General features: G+C 51.1%; 1 protein-coding gene across 1 annotated transcript in view; it reads left to right on the top strand.

Moving 5' to 3' along the window:
• LOC310857267 (E3 ubiquitin-protein ligase rfwd3.S-like) overlaps nt 1-20,429 on the top strand; it is a 32,579-nt gene extending 12,150 nt beyond the window's left edge. Inside the window, exons 6-12 of the mRNA XM_083762878.1 lie at nt 2,293-2,407; nt 7,780-8,023; nt 8,568-8,718; nt 12,005-12,181; nt 14,022-14,236; nt 16,807-17,015; nt 20,088-20,429. Coding sequence (XP_083619004.1) covers nt 2,293-2,407; nt 7,780-8,023; nt 8,568-8,718; nt 12,005-12,181; nt 14,022-14,236; nt 16,807-17,015; nt 20,088-20,231 — 1,255 coding nt within the window. The 3' untranslated portion in view covers nt 20,232-20,429. The remainder of the gene's footprint in view (nt 1-2,292; nt 2,408-7,779; nt 8,024-8,567; nt 8,719-12,004; nt 12,182-14,021; nt 14,237-16,806; nt 17,016-20,087) is intronic.
• Nucleotides 20,430-20,765: the final 336 nt, after the last annotated feature.

The following is a 20,765-nucleotide window of genomic DNA, read 5'->3' on the forward strand; positions in this document are numbered from 1 at the left end:
TCTGCTATTTTTGAAAAATCGAAGAGCGACTGACATTTTTAGAATCTGATCTCAGGTCAGAATGGGTTCATCAGACCAGTGTGTGTCCGGCGGAAACCTCGTATGAATCTGATCTCAGGTCAGAATGGGCTTAACTTACTTTGTGTCTTTGTTCACATAGCTGCCATGTTGGATACGGCCCAAAACCAAGTAGCGCAGGTTGACATATGAGCCAGGTGCTCTGAGGGCAGAGGCCGTACCTATTTGAGGCCATTTTCAAAATGTCACTGTGCTTTATGTAGTAGAATATGACATGTCAAACTAGGGGGTTTTCATGATTCTGAATCCATTCCAAGCGTTACGCACAATGCTTGAAATGTTACTTGTCCAATGGACAAGTAACATTTTAATGCACGTCTCCGGAAAGATGAATTACTTGTCCCGGACAACGGGACGAGCCTTAATGTCAAATTTCCCACTCCACCACACCCCCGGCTGCCAGACTAATACAAGGGAACAAAAAAAAAAGAAAAAGGAGTAAGAGACCATTTAGACCAGTTTGCATAACACAGACTGTGCATTACACTGTGTCACAATACGATATCTCTGTACACACATCGTGGAGATATTTTATCGGCTCGACGATATTTATCACCATATCGCTCACCCCTTAGTTTGTGTAATAAAGCCAAACGGTATTTCCTGCTACTTGTCAAGGTTAATTAAATAAGGTTAGGAAGCGAAGACCGTACGGTGGACTCCATGGTGCTCCCTGGAAGGAAAGAAACATGCGCAGTTGAGACCAAGGAAGCTGAACGTGGAAGTGTTGGCTGCATATAGCCCATTGCGCATGTTTCACGTCTTTGCTTCCTAACCTTATTTAATTACCTTGCTACTCTATGTGTAGAGTGGTTATGGGTGAAAGAAGGCGATTGGTTGAGTGGTGTGTTTTGTCTCCTCCTACATGTGTAGAGTGGTTATGGGTGAAAGAAGGCGATTGGTTGAGACGTGTGTTTTGTCTCCTCCTACATGTGCAGAGTGGTTATGGGTAGGGATGCTCCGATCAATCGGTGGCCGATCGATCGTGGCCGATCACCGATCGATCGGATCGGATCGGCCGTGCAAAATCCACTGATCCGCGAAACCGATCAACAAAGCAAAAATCTGCGCAGTTTTACATCCAAAATAATGTGTCACTTTCTCGGTTCGGCACCGCTACTGGAGAAATATAGCGCTGTCGAAGGCAGCGCAACTAAAATCTCCCCCCCACACACCCCAGGGAGAGAGAGAGAAAAGAGAGACAGAGCGAGAGAGACAGAGCGAGAGAGCACTCACGTCTTCACCCCAGCGAGGGAGGGGGGAGAGAGAGAGAAAAGAGAGAGAGAGCGAGAGAAAGCACGCACGTCTTCACCCCAGCGAGGGAGGGAGACGGAGAGAAAGGGGGAGAGGCTGCTCCAGTCCAGTCATTACCTTTTTTCTCATTGACCAGCAGAAAAGTGAGCAAACTATAATCCTTGTGCCCTGATACAACTTTCTTGGAAATGTGCTTGTTGCCTGCAGTTGCAGGCAGCCAGCCAGTAAGATGAGCCTGTGCATTTCACGGTTTTCACCCTGTATAACTTGAACGCATAGGCAAGGCAATCAAGACCATTAATTAATGACAGCTGTGTAGGCGCGATGAGTCTAATGTTGTGTGTGTGTTACACCAAAAGTGGTGACCTGATTATATAAGTCACCTAGGTGACACACACGGCTTATATACAATGCGTGGTTGTCAACACATGCTGAGTTGACAAAGATTGACAGATTTCGGAGAAGACTGCTAGTTTATCCTTTAGTAATTAGGCTGTGGAAGTATTCACACTACTTTAGTGTGGATTTATTGGTATTGTCAATTTAAGGAAAGAAGGAGGAGGAGGAGGAGGTGGTGATCAAGCAGCTCCACAAGACCACAACGTTACATTGGTAGGCTCAAGGCTGCATTTCTTTCCCTTTTTTTTTTCTCTCGAGGGTGCATAGGATGATGGGAGCCCCTCCAGCAGGCTAGGGAGCCCCGCTCAGGTTAGCGGAAAATGACCGCGGGGCGCGGGTTGCCAGGTTTTTTTATAAGTAAAAAAAAAAACTAATAATAAAATGATAAAAAATTATATAAATAAAAATATTAAAAAAGATCGGGATCGGAATCGGAATCGGCCGATCTTAAAAAAAAAGATCAGTGATCGGGATCGGCCCCCAAAAACGTGATCGGAGCATCCCTAGTTATGGGTGAAAGAAGGCGATTGGTTGAGTGGTGTGTTTTGTCTCCCCCTACAGGTCGCTGGAGGACGAGCAGAGTCTCAGGAGGAGGGCGGAGCTGGAGTCTGCTCAGTGCCGTCTGCAGCTGCAGGTCATGACGGACGAATGTGGCAAACTGCGACGGCAGCTGCAGGTACGGCACGCAGGCACGCAAGCACGCTGAGCTGGGTCCCTGAACACCTGATCGGGGGTTGGGTCCCTGAACACCTGATCTGGGGTTGGGTCCCTGAACACCTGATCTGGGTTGGGTCCCTGAACACCTGATCTGGGGTTGGGTCCCTGAACACCTGATCTGGGTTGGGTCCCTGAACACCTGATCTGGGTTGGGTCCCTGAACACCTGATCGGGTTGGGTTCCTGAACACCTGATCGGGTTGGGTCCCTGAACACCTGATCGGGGTTGGGTTCCTGAACACCTGATCGGGGTTGGGTTCCTGAACACCTGATCGGGTTGGGTCCCTGAACACCTGATCTGGGTTGGGTCCCTGAACACCTGATCTGGGTTGGGTTCCTGAACACCTGATCTGGGGTTGGGTTCCTGAACACCTGATCAGGGTTGGGTTCCTGAACACCTGATCTGGGTTGGGTCCCTGAACACCTGATCGGGTTGGGTCCCTGAACACCTGATCTGGGTTGGGTTCCTGAACACCTGATCGATCTGGGTTGGGTTCCTGAACACCTGATCTGGGTTGGGTCCCTGAACACCTGATCGGGGTTGGGTTCCTGAACACCTGATCTGGGTTGGGTTCCTGATCACCTGATCTGGGTTGGGTCCCTGAACACCTGATCGGGGTTGGGTCCCTGAACATCTGATCTGGGTTGGGTTCCTGAACACCTGATCGGGGTTGGGTTCCTGAACACCTGATCTGGGTTGGGTCCCTGAACACCTGATCTGGGTTGGGTTCCTGAACACCTGATCGGGGTTGGGTTCCTGATCACCTGATCTGGGTTGGGTTCCTGAACACCTGATCGGGGTTGGGTTCCTGAACACCTGATCTGGGTTGGGTTCCTGAACACCTGATCTGGGTTGGGTCCCTGAACACCTGATCTGGGTTGGGTCCCTGAACACCTGATCTGGGTTGGGTTCCTGAACACCTGATCGGGGTTGGGTCCCTGAACACCTGATCTGGGTTGGGTTCCTGAACACCTGATCGGGGTTGGGTTCCTGATCACCTGATCTGGGTTGGGTTCCTGAACACCTGATCGGGGGTTGGGTTCCTGAACACCTGATCTGGGTTGGGTTCCTGAACACCTGATCGGGGTTGGGTTCCTGAACACCTGATCGGGGGTTGGGTTCCTGAACACCTGATCTGGGTTGGGTTCCTGAACACCTGATCTGGGTTGGGTCCCTGAACACCTGATCTGGGTTGGGTCCCTGAACACCTGATCTGGGTTGGGTTCCTGAACACCTGATCGGGGTTGGGTCCCTGAACACCTGATCTGGGTTGGGTCCCTGAACACCTGATCGGGGTTGGGTTCCTGAACACCTGATCGGGGGTTGGGTTCCTGAACACCTGATCGGGGTTGGGTTCCTGAACACCTGATCTGGGTTGGGTTCCTGAACACCTGATCGGGGTTGGGTTCCTGATCACCTGATCTGGGTTGGGTTCCTGAACACCTGATCGGGGGTTGGGTTCCTGAACACCTGATCTGGGTTGGGTTCCTGAACACCTGATCGGGGTTGGGTTCCTGAACACCTGATCGGGGGTTGGGTTCCTGAACACCTGATCGGGGTTGGGTTCCTGAACACCTGATCGGGGGTTGGGTTCCTGAACACCTGATCGGGGGTTGGGTCCCTGAACACCTGATCTGGGGTTGGGTTCCTGAACACCTGATCGGGGGTTGGGTTCCTGAACACCTGATCTGGGGTTGGGTTCCTGAACACCTGATCGGGGTTGGGTTCCTGAACACCTGATCGGGGGTTGGGTTCCTGAACACCTGATCTGGGTTGGGTTCCTGAACACCTGATCGGGGTTGGGTTCCTGAACACCTGATCTGGGTTGGGTCCCTGAACACCTGATCGGGGGTTGGGTCCCTGAACACCTGATCTGGGTTGGGTCCCTGAACACCTGATCGGGGTTGGGTTCCTGAACACCTGATCGGGGTTGGGTTCCTGATCACCTGATCTGGGTTGGGTCCCTGAACACCTGATCGATCGGGGTTGGGTTCCTGAACACCTGATCGGGGGTTGGGTTCCTGAACACCTGATCTGGGTTGGGTTCCTGAACACCTGATCTGGGGTTGGGTTCCTGAACACCTGATCGGGGGTTGGGTTCCTGAACACCTGATCTGGGTTGGGTTCCTGAACACCTGATCGGGGTTGGGTTCCTGAACACCTGATCTGGGTTGGGTTCCTGAACACCTGATCTGGGTTGGGTTCCTGAACACCTGATCTGGGGTTGGGTCCCTGAACACCTGATCAGGGTTGGGTTCCTGAACACCTGATCTGGGGTTGGGTTCCTGAACACCTGATCGGGGTTGGGTTCCTGAACACCTGATCTGGGTTGGGTTCCTGAACACCTGATCGGGGGTTGGGTCCCTGAACACCTGATCGGGGGTTGGGTTCCTGAACACCTGATCGGGGGTTGGGTCCCTGAACACCTGATCGGGGTTGGGTCCCTGATCACCTGATCTGGGTTGGGTCCCTTAACACCTGATCGGGGTTGGGTCCCTGAACACCTGATCGGGGTTGGGTCCCTGAACACCTGATCGGGGTTGGGTCCCTGAACACCTGATCGGGGTTGGGTCCCTGAACACCTGATCGGGGTTGGGTCCCTGAACACCTGATCTGGGTTGGGTCCCTTAACACCTGATCGGGGTTGGGTCCCTTAACACCTGATCGGGGTTGGGTCCCTGAACACCTGATCGGGGTTGGGTCCCTGAACACCTGATCGGGGGTTGGGTTCCTGAACACCTGATCGGGGTTGGGTCCCTGAACACCTGATCGGGGTTGGGTTCCTGAACACCTGATCGGGGTTGGGTTCCTGAACACCTGATCGGGGTTGGGTTCCTGAACACCTGATCGGGGTTGGGTTCCTGAACACCTGATCGGGGTTGGGTCCCTGAACACCTGATCGGGGTTGGGTCCCTGAACACCTGATCGGGGTTGGGTTCCTGAACACCTGATCTGGGGTTGGGTCCCTGAACACCTGATCGGGGGTTGGGTCCCTGAACACCTGATCGGGGGTTGGGTCCCTGAACACCTGATCGGGGGTTGGGTCCCTGAACACCTGATCGGGGTTGGGTCCCTGAACACCTGATCGGGGTTGGGTTCCTGAACACCTGATCTGGGGTTGGGTCCCTGAACACCTGATCGGGGTTGGGTCCCTGAACACCTGATCGGGGGTTGGGTTCCTGAACACCTGATCGGGGTTGGGTCCCTGAACACCTGATCAGGGTTGGGTCCCTGAACACCTGATCTGGGTTGGGTTCCTGAACACCTGATCTGGGTTGGGTCCCTGAACACCTGATCAGGGTTGGGTTCCTGAACACCTGATCTGGGGTTGGGTTCCTGAACACCTGATCTGGGTTGGGTCCCTGAACACCTGATCGGGGTTGGGTTCCTGAACACCTGATCGGGGGTTGGGTCCCTGAACACCTGATCGGGGTTGGGTTCCTGAACACCTGATCGGGGTTGGGTTCCTGAACACCTGATCGGGGTTGGGTTCCTGAACACCTGATCTGGGTTGGGTCCCCTGAACACCTGATCTGGGTTGGGTCCCTGAACACCTGATCGGGGTTGGGTTCCTGAACACCTGATCGGGGGTTGGGTCCCTGAACACCTGATCGGGGTTGGGTCCCTGAACACCTGATTGGGGTTGGGTCCCTGAACACCTGATCGGGGTTGGGTCCCTGAACACCTGATCGGGGTTGGGTTCCTGAACACCTGATCGGGGGTTGGGTCCCTGAACACCTGATCTGGGTTGGGTCCCTGAACACCTGATCGGGGTTGGGTCCCTGAACACCTGATCGGGGTTGGGTTCCTGAACACCTGATCTGGGTTGGGTCCCTGAACACCTGATCTGGGTTGGGTTCCTGAACACCTGATCGGGGGTTGGGTCCCTGAACACCTGATCTGGGTTGGGTTCCTGAACACCTGATCTGGGTTGGGTTCCTGAACACCTGATCGGGGGTTGGGTTCCTGAACACCTGATCGGGGTTGGGTCCCTGAACACCTGATCTGGGGTTGGGTTCCTGAACACCTGATCGGGGGTTGGGTTCCTGAACACCTGATCGGGGTTGGGTTCCTGAACACCTGATCTGGGTTGGGTTCCTGAACACCTGATCGGGGTTGGGTTCCTGAACACCTGATCGGGGGTTGGGTTCCTGAACACCTGATCGGGGTTGGGTCCCTGAACACCTGATCGGGGTTGGGTTCCTGAACACCTGATCGGGGTTGGGTTCCTGAACACCTGATCTGGGTTGGGTCCCTGAACACCTGATCGGGGTTGGGTCCCTGAACACCTGATCTGGGTTGGGTCCCTGAACACCTGATCGGGGGTTGGGTTCCTGAACACCTGATCGGGGTTGGGTTCCTGAACACCTGATCTGGGTTGGGTTCCTGAACACCTGATCGGGGGTTGGGTTCCTGAACACCTGATCGGGGTTGGGTCCCTGAACACCTGATCTGGGGTTGGGTTCCTGAACACCTGATCTGGGGTTGGGTTCCTGAACACCTGATCTGGGGTTGGGTCCCTGAACACCTGATCTGGGTTGGGTCCCTGAACACCTGATCAGGGTTGGGTCCCTGAACACCTGATCGGGGTTGGGTTCCTGATCACCTGATCGGGGTTGGGTTCCTGAACACCTGATCGGGGTTGGGTTCCTGAACACCTGATCGGGGTTGGGTTCCTGAACACCTGATCAGGGTTGGGTCCCTGAACACCTGATCGGGGGTTGGGTTCCTGAACACCTGATCGGGGTTGGGTTCCTGAACACCTGATCTGGGTTGGGTCCCTGAACACCTGATCAGGGTTGGGTCCCTGAACACCTGATCGGGGTTGGGTTCCTGATCACCTGATCGGGGTTGGGTTCCTGAACACCTGATCGGGGTTGGGTCCCTGAACACCTGATCGGGGGTTGGGTCCCTGAACACCTGATCGGGGGTTGGGTTCCTGAACACCTGATTGGGGGTTGGGTTCCTGAACACCTGATCGGGGTTGGGTCCCTGAACACCTGATCGGGGTTGGGTTCCTGAACACCTGATCGGGGTTGGGTTCCTGAACACCTGATCTGGGTTGGGTCCCTGAACACCTGATCGGGGTTGGGTCCCTGAACACCTGATCGGGGTTGGGTCCCTGAACACCTGATCAGGGGTTGGGTTCCTGAACACCTGATCGGGGGTTGGGTCCCTGAACACCTGATCGGGGTTGGGTCCCTGAACACCTGATCGGGGTTGGGTCCCTGTCAGATCACCTGATCGGAGCACCTCAAATTCTTTGCCAAAGTTGAATTCCTGGTATGTGCCTCATAGCTCGGTATTTCTATTGTAAATGTTGGTCTCTAGGAGCTGAAGACGTTGATGAGCCAGGCGAACAGCGGCTCCTCTTCGTACCAGCATGCCTCCATGCTCCTGGGTCAGTCCCAGAGAGCCGGGGACCCCTCCTCCAGGAGCGCCCAGGGGGCCCAGTACAAGTTCAACAAGGCTGTGTTGGTGTCCCAGACGGGAGGCTGCAGGGTCCTGGCCTACTGCGAGCCACTCAGCTGTCTCCTGGCCTCCCAGAACTCTCCGCACAGCACTCTCGTTCCTGGTAAAAAAACAAAACAAAAAATAACAATTGGTGCTGAGAAGCTCTCTCTCTCTTAAAGTGTTAAAGGAGAATTCCATGCTAGAAGGCTTTCTTACCTTTTATTTGTAGTTGTTACGTCCCCATCAAATAGTTTTTGGGATACTATTTACATTATGAAGAGAGGATATACTTAAAAAAAAAGATTTGTGAGCGATGGAAATGAGCAAACACCCCAATGCCCCATTCAATTCAATGCAATTTAATGCAATTCATTGAGGGCTTATGGTAGGGGAAATAATGCGCTTTTGCATGAAATAACACCTGGACCTCTTTGGTGGGGACAAATAAAGGTAAGAAAGCCTTCTAGCATGGAATTCTCCTTTAACACTTTAGTTTCATAATAAAACGTAAGATAATGGTTTAGATACAAGCCCAGACTTTCAGCTCATTGTGCTGCGATGGAACAATCTTGACCTCGACGTGAAACGTCAAATTATAATAATTAAAACGATCAATGTTGTCGGATTAAAACCTAAAACCCCCTCCGCCCCTCCTCCGCCCCCAGGCTGCGGCGTGAAGAAGATCAGTGCGGTGAACATGAAGGCCAGCCAGTACGTTCCTATCCACGCCAAGCAGATCCGAGGCCTGGCCTTCAACAGACAGGCCGACAGCCTGATGCTGTCAGCGTCGCTGGACAACACCATCAAACTGACCAGGTAAACACACAGGACAACACCATCAAACTGACCAGGTAAACACACAGGACAACACCATCAAACTGACCAGGTAAACACACAGGACAACACCATCAAACTGACCAGGTAAACACACAGGACAACACCATCAAACTGACCAGGTAAACACACAGGACAACACCATCAAACTGACCAGGTAAACACACAGGACAACACCATCAAACTGACCAGCTATACACACAGGACAACACCATCAAACTGACCAGGTAAACACACAGGACAACACCATCAAACTGACCAGGTAAACACACAGGACAACACCATCAAACTGACCAGGTAAACACACAGGACACCATCAAACTGACCAGGTAAACACACAGGACACCACCATCAAACTGACCAGGTAAACACACAGGACAACACCATCAAACTGACCAGGTATACACACAGGACAACACCATCAAACTGACCAGGTAAACACACAGGACAACACCATCAAACTGACCAGGTAAACACACAGGACAACACCATCAAACTGACCAGGTAAACACACAGGACAACACCATCAAACTGACCAGGTAAACACACAGGACAACACCATCAAACTGACCAGGTAAACACACAGGACAACACCATCAAACTGACCAGGTAAACACACAGGACAACACCATCAAACTGACCAGGTAAACACACAGGACAACACCATCAAACTGACCAGGTAAACACAGGACAACACCATCAAACTGACCAGGTAAACACACAGGACAACACCATCAAACTGACCAGGTAAACACAGGACAACACCATCAAACTGACCAGGTATACACACAGGACAACACCATCAAACTGACCAGGTAAACACAGGACAACACCATCAAACTGACCAGGTAAACACAGGACAACACCATCAAACTGACCAGGTAAACACAGGACAACACCATCAAACTGACCAGGTAAACACAGGACAACACCATCAAACTGACCAGGTATAAACACAGGACAACACCATCAAACTGACCAGGTATAAACACAGGACAACACCATCAAACTGACCAGGTAAACACAGGACAACACCATCAAACTGACCAGGTAAACACAGGACAACACCATCAAACTGACCAGGTAAACACACAGGACAACACCATCAAACTGACCAGGTATACACACAGGACAACACCATCAAACTGACCAGGTAAACACACAGGACAACACCATCAAACTGACCAGGTAAACACAGGACAACACCATCAAACTGACCAGGTAAACACAGGACAACACCATCAAACTGACCAGGTAAACACACAGGACAACACCATCAAACTGACCAGGTAAACACAGGACAACACCATCAAACTGACCAGGTAAACACAGGACAACACCATCAAACTGACCAGGTAAACACAGGACAACACCATCAAACTGACCAGGTATAAACACAGGACAACACCATCAAACTGACCAGGTATAAACACAGGACAACACCATCAAACTGACCAGGTAAACACAGGACAACACCATCAAACTGACCAGGTAAACACAGGACAACACCATCAAACTGACCAGGTAAACACACAGGACAACACCATCAAACTGACCAGGTATACACACAGGACAACACCATCAAACTGACCAGGTAAACACACAGGACAACACCATCAAACTGACCAGGTATACACACAGGACAACACCATCAAACTGACCAGGTAAACACACAGGACAACACCATCAAACTGACCAGGTATACACACAGGACAACACCATCAAACTGACCAGGTAAACACACAGGACAACACCATCAAACTGACCAGGTAAACACACAGGACAACACCATCAAACTGACCAGGTAAACACACAGGACAACACCATCAAACTGACCAGGTAAACACACAGGACAACACCATCAGCAGCATTGAGTGCAACTACCGCTGTGGAATAGAATCTGTTGGTCCCTGACTTGATCACTCAAGTTGATCAGATGAAATTAAGGCAGTTGTAGAGTAGAGTGTAGACCAGTGAACTGAAGCTGAGTGAAGATGAGCTTGTAGATCTGCTATTTTCCAATAGCTAAAGCTAACGTAATGCTAACACCAAAAGGGGTTCCCGCCCAAAATGGGTTAATATTTCATAATCGAAAAGCCAAAATATAGACTAATAAGTAAGGCTGCATGATATATCGAACATGTACCTTCATCAGAGTGGAGAATATAAGTATAAATCAAGTTGAGCAAAGCCACTCTTCTCTGCCCCTCTCTCTAACAGACACAGTTAATGATCGCTTGTCAAGTGCCTGCCAGACAGACAATGAAATGAGAATAGAATAGAATAGATCTTTATTTGTCATTGCAACGTGTACAACGAAATTAAAAGTGTCAACCAATCAGTGCATCATATCACAAAACAACATACAAGCTAAAACAAAACACACATGACACTGTTGTCGCACAAGAAAAACAAAACATGTGTCGCAACAGATCATTTCTTAGCAGCATTGAGTGCAACTACCGCTGTGGGATAGAAGCTGTTACTGAATCTGTTGGTCCCTGACTTGATCACTCAAGTTGATCGGATGAATTAGTGTAGACCAGTGAACGTTGATGAAATGAAGGCAGTTGTAGAGTAGAGTGTAGACTAGTGAACTGAACGTTTTCTGTTTACATCAAGTACTTCATACCAGCCCCTTATGAAACTACTTCTCCCCAAATCCAAATGGATTTCATTTTCCATCCTGAACTAGCATACAATGAGAACTGAGAAGATCTCCACAAAGGTTTACTCATCACCAGGTAGTACACAACACAACACAACACAACACACAGCCTGACAGATCAGGTGCTGTGCTCGTCTTTTTTTTTTGAGTGGTGCAACCACTCCTACAACCAGCAATGTATATCTATGTACCTATGTGGTCATGAGCACCAGTATATGACTATTAGTACCAGTAGGAGGCGCCAGAAACAGAGAGAGGGATAGTGCTGCTCTGTTGCCTGCTAATGAGAGAGAGAGGGGGAGAGAGAGAGAGAGGGGAGTTGCACCACTCGGTTCACACGGGTGTGATTTTTTTCCTTTACACAGCGCTGAGAACCGGTTCCACTCTTGGCTTATATCTCTTCGTCACTGGTCACTACTTCAACCGCACGCCGGGTAAAAATGGCAGATATACAAGTACATGTATGGCTATGCTCACAAGTCACAACTGTGTGTGTGTGTGTGTGTGTGTGTGTGTGTGTGTGTGTGTGTGTGTGTGTGTGTGTGTGTGTGTGTGTGTGTGTGTGTGTGTGTGTGTGTGTGTGTGTGTGTGTTCATGCAGTCTTATGACCAACACGGTGGTGCAGACCTACAACACAGGCAAGCCGGTGTGGAGCTGCTGCTGGTCTCTGGACAACAACAACTACGTCTACGCCGGTCTGCTGAACGGAGCCGTGCTGGTCTACGACACCAGAGACACCTCCACGCACGTCCACGAGCTGCAGCCGCAGCGCTCCAGGTGAGGTCACCGTCCTGTTAACACGTCCACGAGCTGCAGCCACTACGCTCCAGGTGAGGTCACCGTCCTGTTAACGTGTCCACGAGCTGCAGCCGCTACGCTCCAGGTGAGGTCACCGTCCTGTTAACATGTCCACGAGCTGCAGCCGCAGCGCTCCAGGTGAGGTCACCGTCCTGTTAACGTGTCCACGAGCTGCAGCCGCTACGCTCCAGGTGAGGTCACCGTCCTGTTAACATGTCCACGAGCTGCAGCCGCAGCGCTCCAGGTGAGGTCACCGTCCTGTTAACATGTCCACGAGCTGCAGCCGCAGCGCTCCAGGTGAGGTCACCGTCCTGTTAACATGTCCACGAGCTGCAGCCGCAGCGCTCCAGGTGAGGTCACCGTCCTGTTAACGTGTCCACGAGCTGCAGCCGCAGCGCTCCAGGTGAGGTCACCGTCCTGTTAACATGTCCACGAGCTGCAGCCGCAGCGCTCCAGGTGAGGTCACCGTCCTGTTAACGTGTCCACGAGCTGCAGCCGCTACGCTCCAGGTGAGGTCACCGTCCTGTTAACGTGTCCACGAGCTGCAGCCGCTACGCTCCAGGTGAGGTCACCGTCCTGTTAACATGTCCACGAGCTGCAGCCGCAGCGCTCCAGGTGAGGTCACCGTCCTGTTAACATGTCCACGAGCTGCAGCCGCAGCGCTCCAGGTGAGGTCACCGTCCTGTTAACATGTCCACGAGCTGCAGCCGCAGCGCTCCAGGTGAGGTCACCGTCCTGTTAACATGTCCACGAGCTGCAGCCGCAGCGCTCCAGGTGAGGTCACCGTCCTGTTAACATGTCCACGAGCTGCAGCCGCTACGCTCCAGGTGAGGTCACCGTCCTGTTAACATGTCCACGAGCTGCAGCCGCAGCGCTCCAGGTGAGGTCACCGTCCTGTTAACGTGTCCACGAGCTGCAGCCGCAGCGCTCCAGGTGAGGTCACCGTCCTGTTAACGTGTCCACGAGCTGCAGCCGCAGCGCTCCAGGTGAGGTCACCGTCCTGTTAACATGTCCACGAGCTGCAGCCGCAGCGCTCCAGGTGAGGTCACCGTCCTGTTAACATGTCCACGAGCTGCAGCCGCAGCGCTCCAGGTGAGGTCACCGTCCTGTTAACGTGTCCACGAGCTGCAGCCGCAGCGCTCCAGGTGAGGTCACCGTCCTGTTAACATGTCCACGAGCTGCAGCCGCAGCGCTCCAGGTGAGGTCACCGTCCTGTTAACGTGTCCACGAGCTGCAGCCGCAGCGCTCCAGGTGAGGTCACCGTCCTGTTAACATGTCCACGAGCTGCAGCCGCAGCGCTCCAGGTGAGGTCACCGTCCTGTTAGCCTGACCTAAGCAGAGACATTTCTGGTCTAGAGGGGCGGGTCGCGCCTCAGAAATGCGCGCACCCTGATTGGATCTCATCGATCTGTCCGTCACCCCCGGCCCCTCCTCTCCCCCCTAGTGCAGCGCTACGTCACATCATTTAGAGCGACGCCCACCCGGAAGGGTTGACTCCCACTTTTAGACTGGTTCAGCCCACGGCTTTTTCCAGGCTTTCATCTTTCGCGCAGACGAAATGAAAGCCTGGGTATCGAGGCTACCGTCCTGTTAACATGTCCACGAGCTGCAGCCGCTATGCTCCAGGTGGGTCACCGTCCTGTTAATCCGGTCGCCACTACATCTACATTTCCATGTTTTTCCATAACTCAATGCCAGTACAGTAATGTACAGCTCATGTATGCATGTTTCTCTCCCTCCAGGTGCCCGGTGGCGTCCCTGTGCTTCGTCCCCAGTACAGTAATGTACAGCTCATGTATGTATGTTTCTCTCCCTCCAGGTGCCCGGTGGCGTCCCTGTGCTTCGTCCCCAGGGCGGCCTCCAGCAGCTTCCCGTGCGGGGGGCTCATCGTGGGGACCATGGAGGGGGCCTACTTCTGGGAGCAGATGGACGGGACCACCTTCAAGCCCCACATGCTGCCCCTAGAGGCCAGCGGCTGCACCGACATCCAGGTGGAGACGGACAGCCGCCACTGTCTGGTCACCTACCGACCAGGTGAGAGAGAGAGAGAGAGACACTGTCTGGTCACCTACCGACCAGGTGAGAGAGAGAGAGAGAGAGAGAGAGACACTGTCTGGTCACCTACCGACCAGGTGAGAGAGAGAGAGAGAGAGAGAGACACTGTCTGGTCACCTACCGACCAGGTGAGAGAGAGAGAGAGACACTGTCTGGTCACCTACCGACCAGGTGAGAGAGAGAGAGAGAGAGAGAGAGAGAGAGAGACACTGTCTGGTCACCTACCGACCAGGTGAGAGAGAGAGAGACACTGTCTGGTCACCTACCGACCAGGTGAGAGAGAGAGAGAGAGACACTGTCTGGTCACCTACCGACCAGGTGAGAGAGAGAGAGAGAGAGACACTGTCTGGTCACCTACCGACCAGGTGAGAGAGAGAGAGGGAGAGAGACACTGTCTGGTCACCTACCGACCAGGTGAGAGAGAGAGAGAGAGAGACACTGTCTGGTCACCTACCGACCAGGTGAGAGAGAGAGAGAGAGAGAGAGAGAGACACTGTCTGGTCACCTACCGACCAGGTGAGAGAGAGAGAGAGAGAGAGACACTGTCTGGTCACCTACCGACCAGGTGAGAGAGAGAGAGAGAGAGAGACACTGTCTGGTCACCTACCGACCAGGTGAGAGAGAGAGAGAGAGAGAGAGAGAGAGACAGACACTGTCTGGTCACCTACCGACCAGGAGAGAGAGAGAGAGAGAGAGACACTGTCTGGTCACCTACCGACCAGGTGAGAGAGAGAGAGAGACACTGTCTGGTCACCTACCGACCAGGTGAGAGAGAGAGAGAGAGACACTGTCTGGTCACCTACCGACCAGGAGAGACTAGAGAGAGGGAGAGAGAGAGACACTGTCTGGTCACCTACCGACCAGGTGAGAGAGAGAGAGAGAGAGACACTGTCTGGTCACCTACCGACCAGGTGAGAGAGAGAGGGAGAGAGAGAGACACTGTCTGGTCACCTACCGACCAGGTGAGAGAGAGAGAGAGAGAGACACTGTCTGGTCACCTACCGACCAGGTGAGAGAGAGAGAGAAAGACACTGTCTGGTCACCTACCGACCAGGTGAGAGAGAGAGAGAGAGAGAGACACTGTCTGGTCACCTACCGACCAGGTGAGAGAGAGAGAGAGAGACACTTTCTGGTCACCTACCGACCAGGTGAGAGAGAGAGAGACACTGTCTGGTCACCTACCGACCAGGTGAGAGAGAGAGAGAGAGACACTGTCTGGTCACCTACCGACCAGGTGAGAGAGAGAGAGAGAGAGAGACACTGTCTGGTCACCTACCGACCAGGTGAGAGAGAGAGAGAGAGAGAGAGAGAGAGAGAGAGAGAGACACTGTCTGGTCACCTACCGACCAGGTGAGAGAGAGAGAGAGAGAGAGAGAGAGACACTGTCTGGTCACCTACCGACCAGGTGAGAGAGAGAGAGAGAGAGACACTGTCTGGTCACCTACCGACCAGGTGAGAGAGAGAGAGAGAGAGAGAGAGACACTGTCTGGTCGCCTACCGACCAGGAGAGAGAGAGAGAGAGAGAGAGAGAGAGAGAGACACTGTCTGGTCACCTACCGACCAGGAGAGAGAGAGAGAGAGAGACACTGTCTGGTCACCTACCGACCAGGTGAGAGAGAGAGAGAGAGAGAGAGAGACACTGTCTGGTCACCTACCGACCAGGTGAGAGAGAGAGAGAGAGAGAGACACTGTCTGGTCACCTACCGACCAGGTGAGAGAGAGAGAGAGAGAGAGAGAGACACTGTCTGGTCACCTACCGACCAGGAGAGACTAGAGAGAGGGAGAGACGGGCTGGTGGTCTAAAACCGTGCTTCTGGGGGGGCTTATACTGGATCTCTTGTCCACTACTCCCTAACATTTTAGTCTAGTTTTTAGCTGTTGACAAAATTGTCAATACATTTAGTCTTAGTTTTAGTCATGGTAGCTTAGTTTCCATTTAGTTTTCGTCAGTGAAAAAAGGTATAAACTGAATACAGCTGATCGGCTATTTTCGGCTATTTTCAGCAAGTGTAAAATCAGCCATTACGACAGCCCGCCAAAATACATTTTAGTCGACTAAATCAACTGTAGATTTAGTCGACTAAAATAACTATTCAAGAGACTACGACTAAAACTAAAATCTCCTGACATTTAGTCGACTAAAAACTAGACTAAACACTAAAACATTCCAGGTGACTAAAATGTGACTAAAACTAGATAAACTATTCAAGAGACCACGACTAAAACTAGAATCTAAATGTGCTGCCATAACCCATTCTGACCGGGCACCCATTTTGGTGTCAGCATCATGTTATGCTTTAGCTATTGAAAAATAGCAGATCTACAAGCTCATATCGCGCCACCGAGTGGCACGATACGAGCTTGTAGGTCTGCTATTTTTTGAAAAATCGAAGAGCGACTGACATTTTTAGAATCTGATCTCAGGTCAGAATGGGTTCATCAGGACCAGTGTGTGTCCGGCGGAAACCTCGTATGAATCTGATCTCAGGTCAGAATGGGATAAAAACATCCCTGCCTCCATCCTCCGTCTCTCTCTCTCCCTCCCCCAGGGCGCTCCCACCCGGGGGTGCGCAGCGTGCTGATGGAGCTCCAGCGGACCCAGGTGGCCCAGGAGGCGCTCTGCTCCTGCAACCCGGTCCAGACCTTCAGCGCCGGAGCCTCCTGCAAGCTGCTCACCAAGAACGCCGTGTTCAGCAGCCCCGCGGGAGACGGCGCCACGCTGGTGTGTGTGGGAGACGAGGCCAGCAACTCCACCTTGGTGAGAACAACACTGTGTGTGTGTGGATGTGCGCGTGTGTGTGTGTGTGTGTGTGTGTGTGTGTGTGTGTGTGTGTGCGCGTGTGTGTGTATGAGTGTGTGTGTGTGTGTGTGTGTGTGTGTGTGTGTGTGTGTGTGTGTGTGTGTGTGTGTGTGCGCGTGTGTGTGCGTGTGTGTGTGTATGAGTGTGTGTGTGTGTGTGTGCGCGTGTGTGTGTGTGTGTGTGTGTGTATGAGTGTGTGTGTGTGTGTGAGTGTGTGTGTGTGTGTGTTTCAAGTCCCGACTTACGTCCCAGTAGCTACCCTCGATCAGACCCACTAGGGAAAGACCAGGGCCACACAAATTACAATCCGTTGGAACCACTCCGGAACTATACTCTGCCGGCACTGAGAGGTACAATTCTACTAGACTAGGCTCTGTGGGTTGACTCCAGTCCGGGCCCCTCCTACGTCTCACCAGGAGTACAGCTAGGACCTGTGCGTTGCACCAGACACTTCATTCAGGACTGTCTGGTTCAGGAGTACAACTAGGACCTGTGCGTTGCACCAGACACTTCATTCAGGACTGTCTGGTTCAGGAGTACAACTAGGACCTGTGCGTTGCACCAGACACTTCATTCAGGACTGTCTGGTTCAGGAGTACAACTAGGACCTGTGCGTTGCACCAGACACTTCATTCAGGACTGTCTGGTTCAGGAGTACAGCGAGGACCTGTGCGTTGCACCAGACACTTCATTCAGGACTGTCTGGTTCAGGAGTACAGCGAGGACCTGTGCGTTGCACCAGACACTTCATTCAGGACTGTCTGGTTCAGGAGTGTCTCAACGTCGGTCGTTGGACCAAACACATCCACCCGTGATGATATAAGTGCATGGCTGTGTTTGGGTGCAGAAGCAGAATATTTAGTCTGGAAGTGGAAATGCCTGTGCATTTTTCTGTGTACTGTAGATTTGTCTTGTGGTTTTGATGAAGGGCTAAACTATGCAGTTAAGAGTGGTTCATATTTTATGAACCACTTTCAACCTGGCATCCATTAGGGATGGGTCCGATTAATCGATTAATCGATTATCGTTGATAGGACCCGAAATCGATTATGACAATTAATAATCGATAATCTTTTTTTTTCTTTTCTTTTTTTTCTGTTTTTTTTTAAATGAAAATCTGTTGGAAAGGCAATATTGTCATCCAAACAGGACAGGGCTATAGGCCTACCAAAGTGTGCCTGGGATGTGTCTGTGTAGCTGCATGACTGAGAGGAGTGTGAGTGGAGATTGATTCCAATCAAGTTACAGGTTTGGAGGATTTAGCAGGTGTTGGGAATTTACCTAATCAGGCCTAGGCTGGGGTTGCTATGGTGATCAATTGGATCAACAGTGGTCCAGGGACCACCAGTGGTCCTCATTTAAAAGATGGAGTTAGTAACCAAATGGACCCTTATTAACTCTCAAGAGTTACAATTATTGTAAAACTACATCAGGGGTTCCCAAACTTTTTTGACTTAGGTACCCCTTGGGAGGAAGATTTGTTTTATTTGTAGGGTTCATTAACCCATTCTGGGCGGGAACCCCTTTTGGTGTTTTAAGCATTATGTTATACTTTAGCTTTTGAAAAATAGCAGATCTACAAGCTCATAGTGCGCCACTCGGTGGCGCGCTATGAGCTTGTAGGTCTGCTATTTTTGGAAAATTGTGAAAGTCTTTGAATACCGGTATATATTCTTTCAGAGCGAACATTTTGAACTCAAATCTTTGCTTCTGGTGGGGTCCCTGGAACAACATTCTCAGATGGAGGGTCATATACAAGGGTAATAATTGTCTGAATTTACTGGCTAAAAGAGTGGCTTTTTACAGTTGTTTCACGGTCATCACACAATGCAAGCCAATGACACATTTTGAATTATCAATTTCTAATCATTGGAGCAATTATTGATTTCTTGTCCACCTTTTTGGAGTTGCATGGCATGGTAAATAAAAATAACCCAAACCTCTACCAAAGCGTTCTTGCCATTTTAACACTTATTTTAACAAAGAACATAAACATGCGTGTGTCGGTGTGTGTGTGCGCTTGAAAACTCGCAACAGGCAGGACTTTCATTGTGCCAAGCACCTCAATTACATGAGGTTGCAGCTTGCAGCAACAAGGAAACAAAGCTGTGCAATATCTCATGAATCAGAATCACATTATTGAGAGAGGATCTGTAAAGTGGGTGCAAATTCTATATCAGAGAAATGATCCTAAACACAAAAAGTATTTCTATAGTGCCGGGCAGAATTGTACACGAGTTGTATTGAGTGATTCATTGAAATATGTATTAAAGGACCACTTTTCAACCTGTCTTCCTATAATAGGTCCTCACTAATGATCATGATAAAATGGCGCAATTTCTTTCTACTCGGTCTGTGTCTCATAGGAGGGCTGTGGGCAGTTCAGAAACCGTCTTCCAGTGACCTCATCGATGGGGAATACAAGCTAATAAAAACTGCAGGCTTTCTAGTCCTGAAGTTGCAATGCGAAAATGGAAGCCATCGTTCTCACGATAATGAAAATCTAAACATTTTTGTAAAGAAATCTTGTTTAAAAAATAATCTGCCTAATGATGTTGTCACTGGAAGACGGTTTCTAAACTGCCCACAGCCCTCCTATGAGACACAGACTGAGTAGAAAAGAATCGTGCCATTTTATCATGATTATTAGTGAGGACCTATTATATGAAGATAGGTTGAAAAGTGGTGAAGTGGTCCTTTAACCCATTCTGACCGGGCAGTGGGCACCCATTTTGGTGTCAGCATCATGTTATGCTTTAGCTATTTAAAAATAGCAGATCTACAAGCTCATATCGCGCCACCGAGTGGCGCGATACGAGCTTGTAGGTCTGCTATTTTTGAAAAATCGAAGAGCGACTGACATTTTTAGAATCTGATCTCAGGTCAGAATGGGTTCATCAGACCAGTGTGTGTCCGGCGGAAACCTTGTATGAATCTGATCTCAGGTCAGAATGGGTTAACACTAGCATGTCTGAGAGGTCATTTTGACCGTTTATTTTCTCTTCATTCCCTGTGCTCTCTCTCCTATAGGTGTGGAATGCCGGGACCGGCGCCCTCCTCCAGAAGCTGCCCGCCGACCTGCCGGTGTTGGACATCAGCCCCTTCGCCGTCAACGGAGACCACTACCTCGCCTCCCTCACGGAGAAGATGCTCAAAGTCTATAAGTGGGAGTGAACACTTGGGGGGGGGAAAGTCGTCTGATTTAAAATGAACCAAACGGCTGCGGATAACGACTAGACTTGCATATGAACATTGCGTCTACAGTCGTGCAGAGAGTGCCTATTTTCCCCCAAAACGTTTACATTCATGGACATTTGGTTGACTGTTGACCCACGCACGACACTGACATTCCTTTAGAAAATGGCAGTTATACGAGGCTCACAGTGCGTCATAATACACAGTTTGTCCTAAGACTGAATATATATATATATATATATATATATATATATATATATATATATATATATACACATGTATATATATATGTATAGGGCTAAAGTGGTTAATCGGAAACAAATCCACAGGGCATACAGCTCCTCTCATGAAGCCAGCCATCGCAGCCACACTGAGGGGCCGCTGCGACGGTGAGAAGTCTACCGGTGTCTCTGTGTCGAATGAAGTTTCACAGTGGTAGAACTTTGGGCTTGAGAGACACAAGCTGCATACCTCCATGCAGATTCCACTGCCCCGAGGGACATGCTGCCGGAG

The sequence above is a fragment of the Protomyctophum parallelum genome (assembly GCF_964188405.1).
Source record: "Protomyctophum parallelum genome assembly, chromosome: 4".
Lineage (NCBI taxonomy): Eukaryota > Metazoa > Chordata > Actinopteri > Myctophiformes > Myctophidae > Protomyctophum > Protomyctophum parallelum.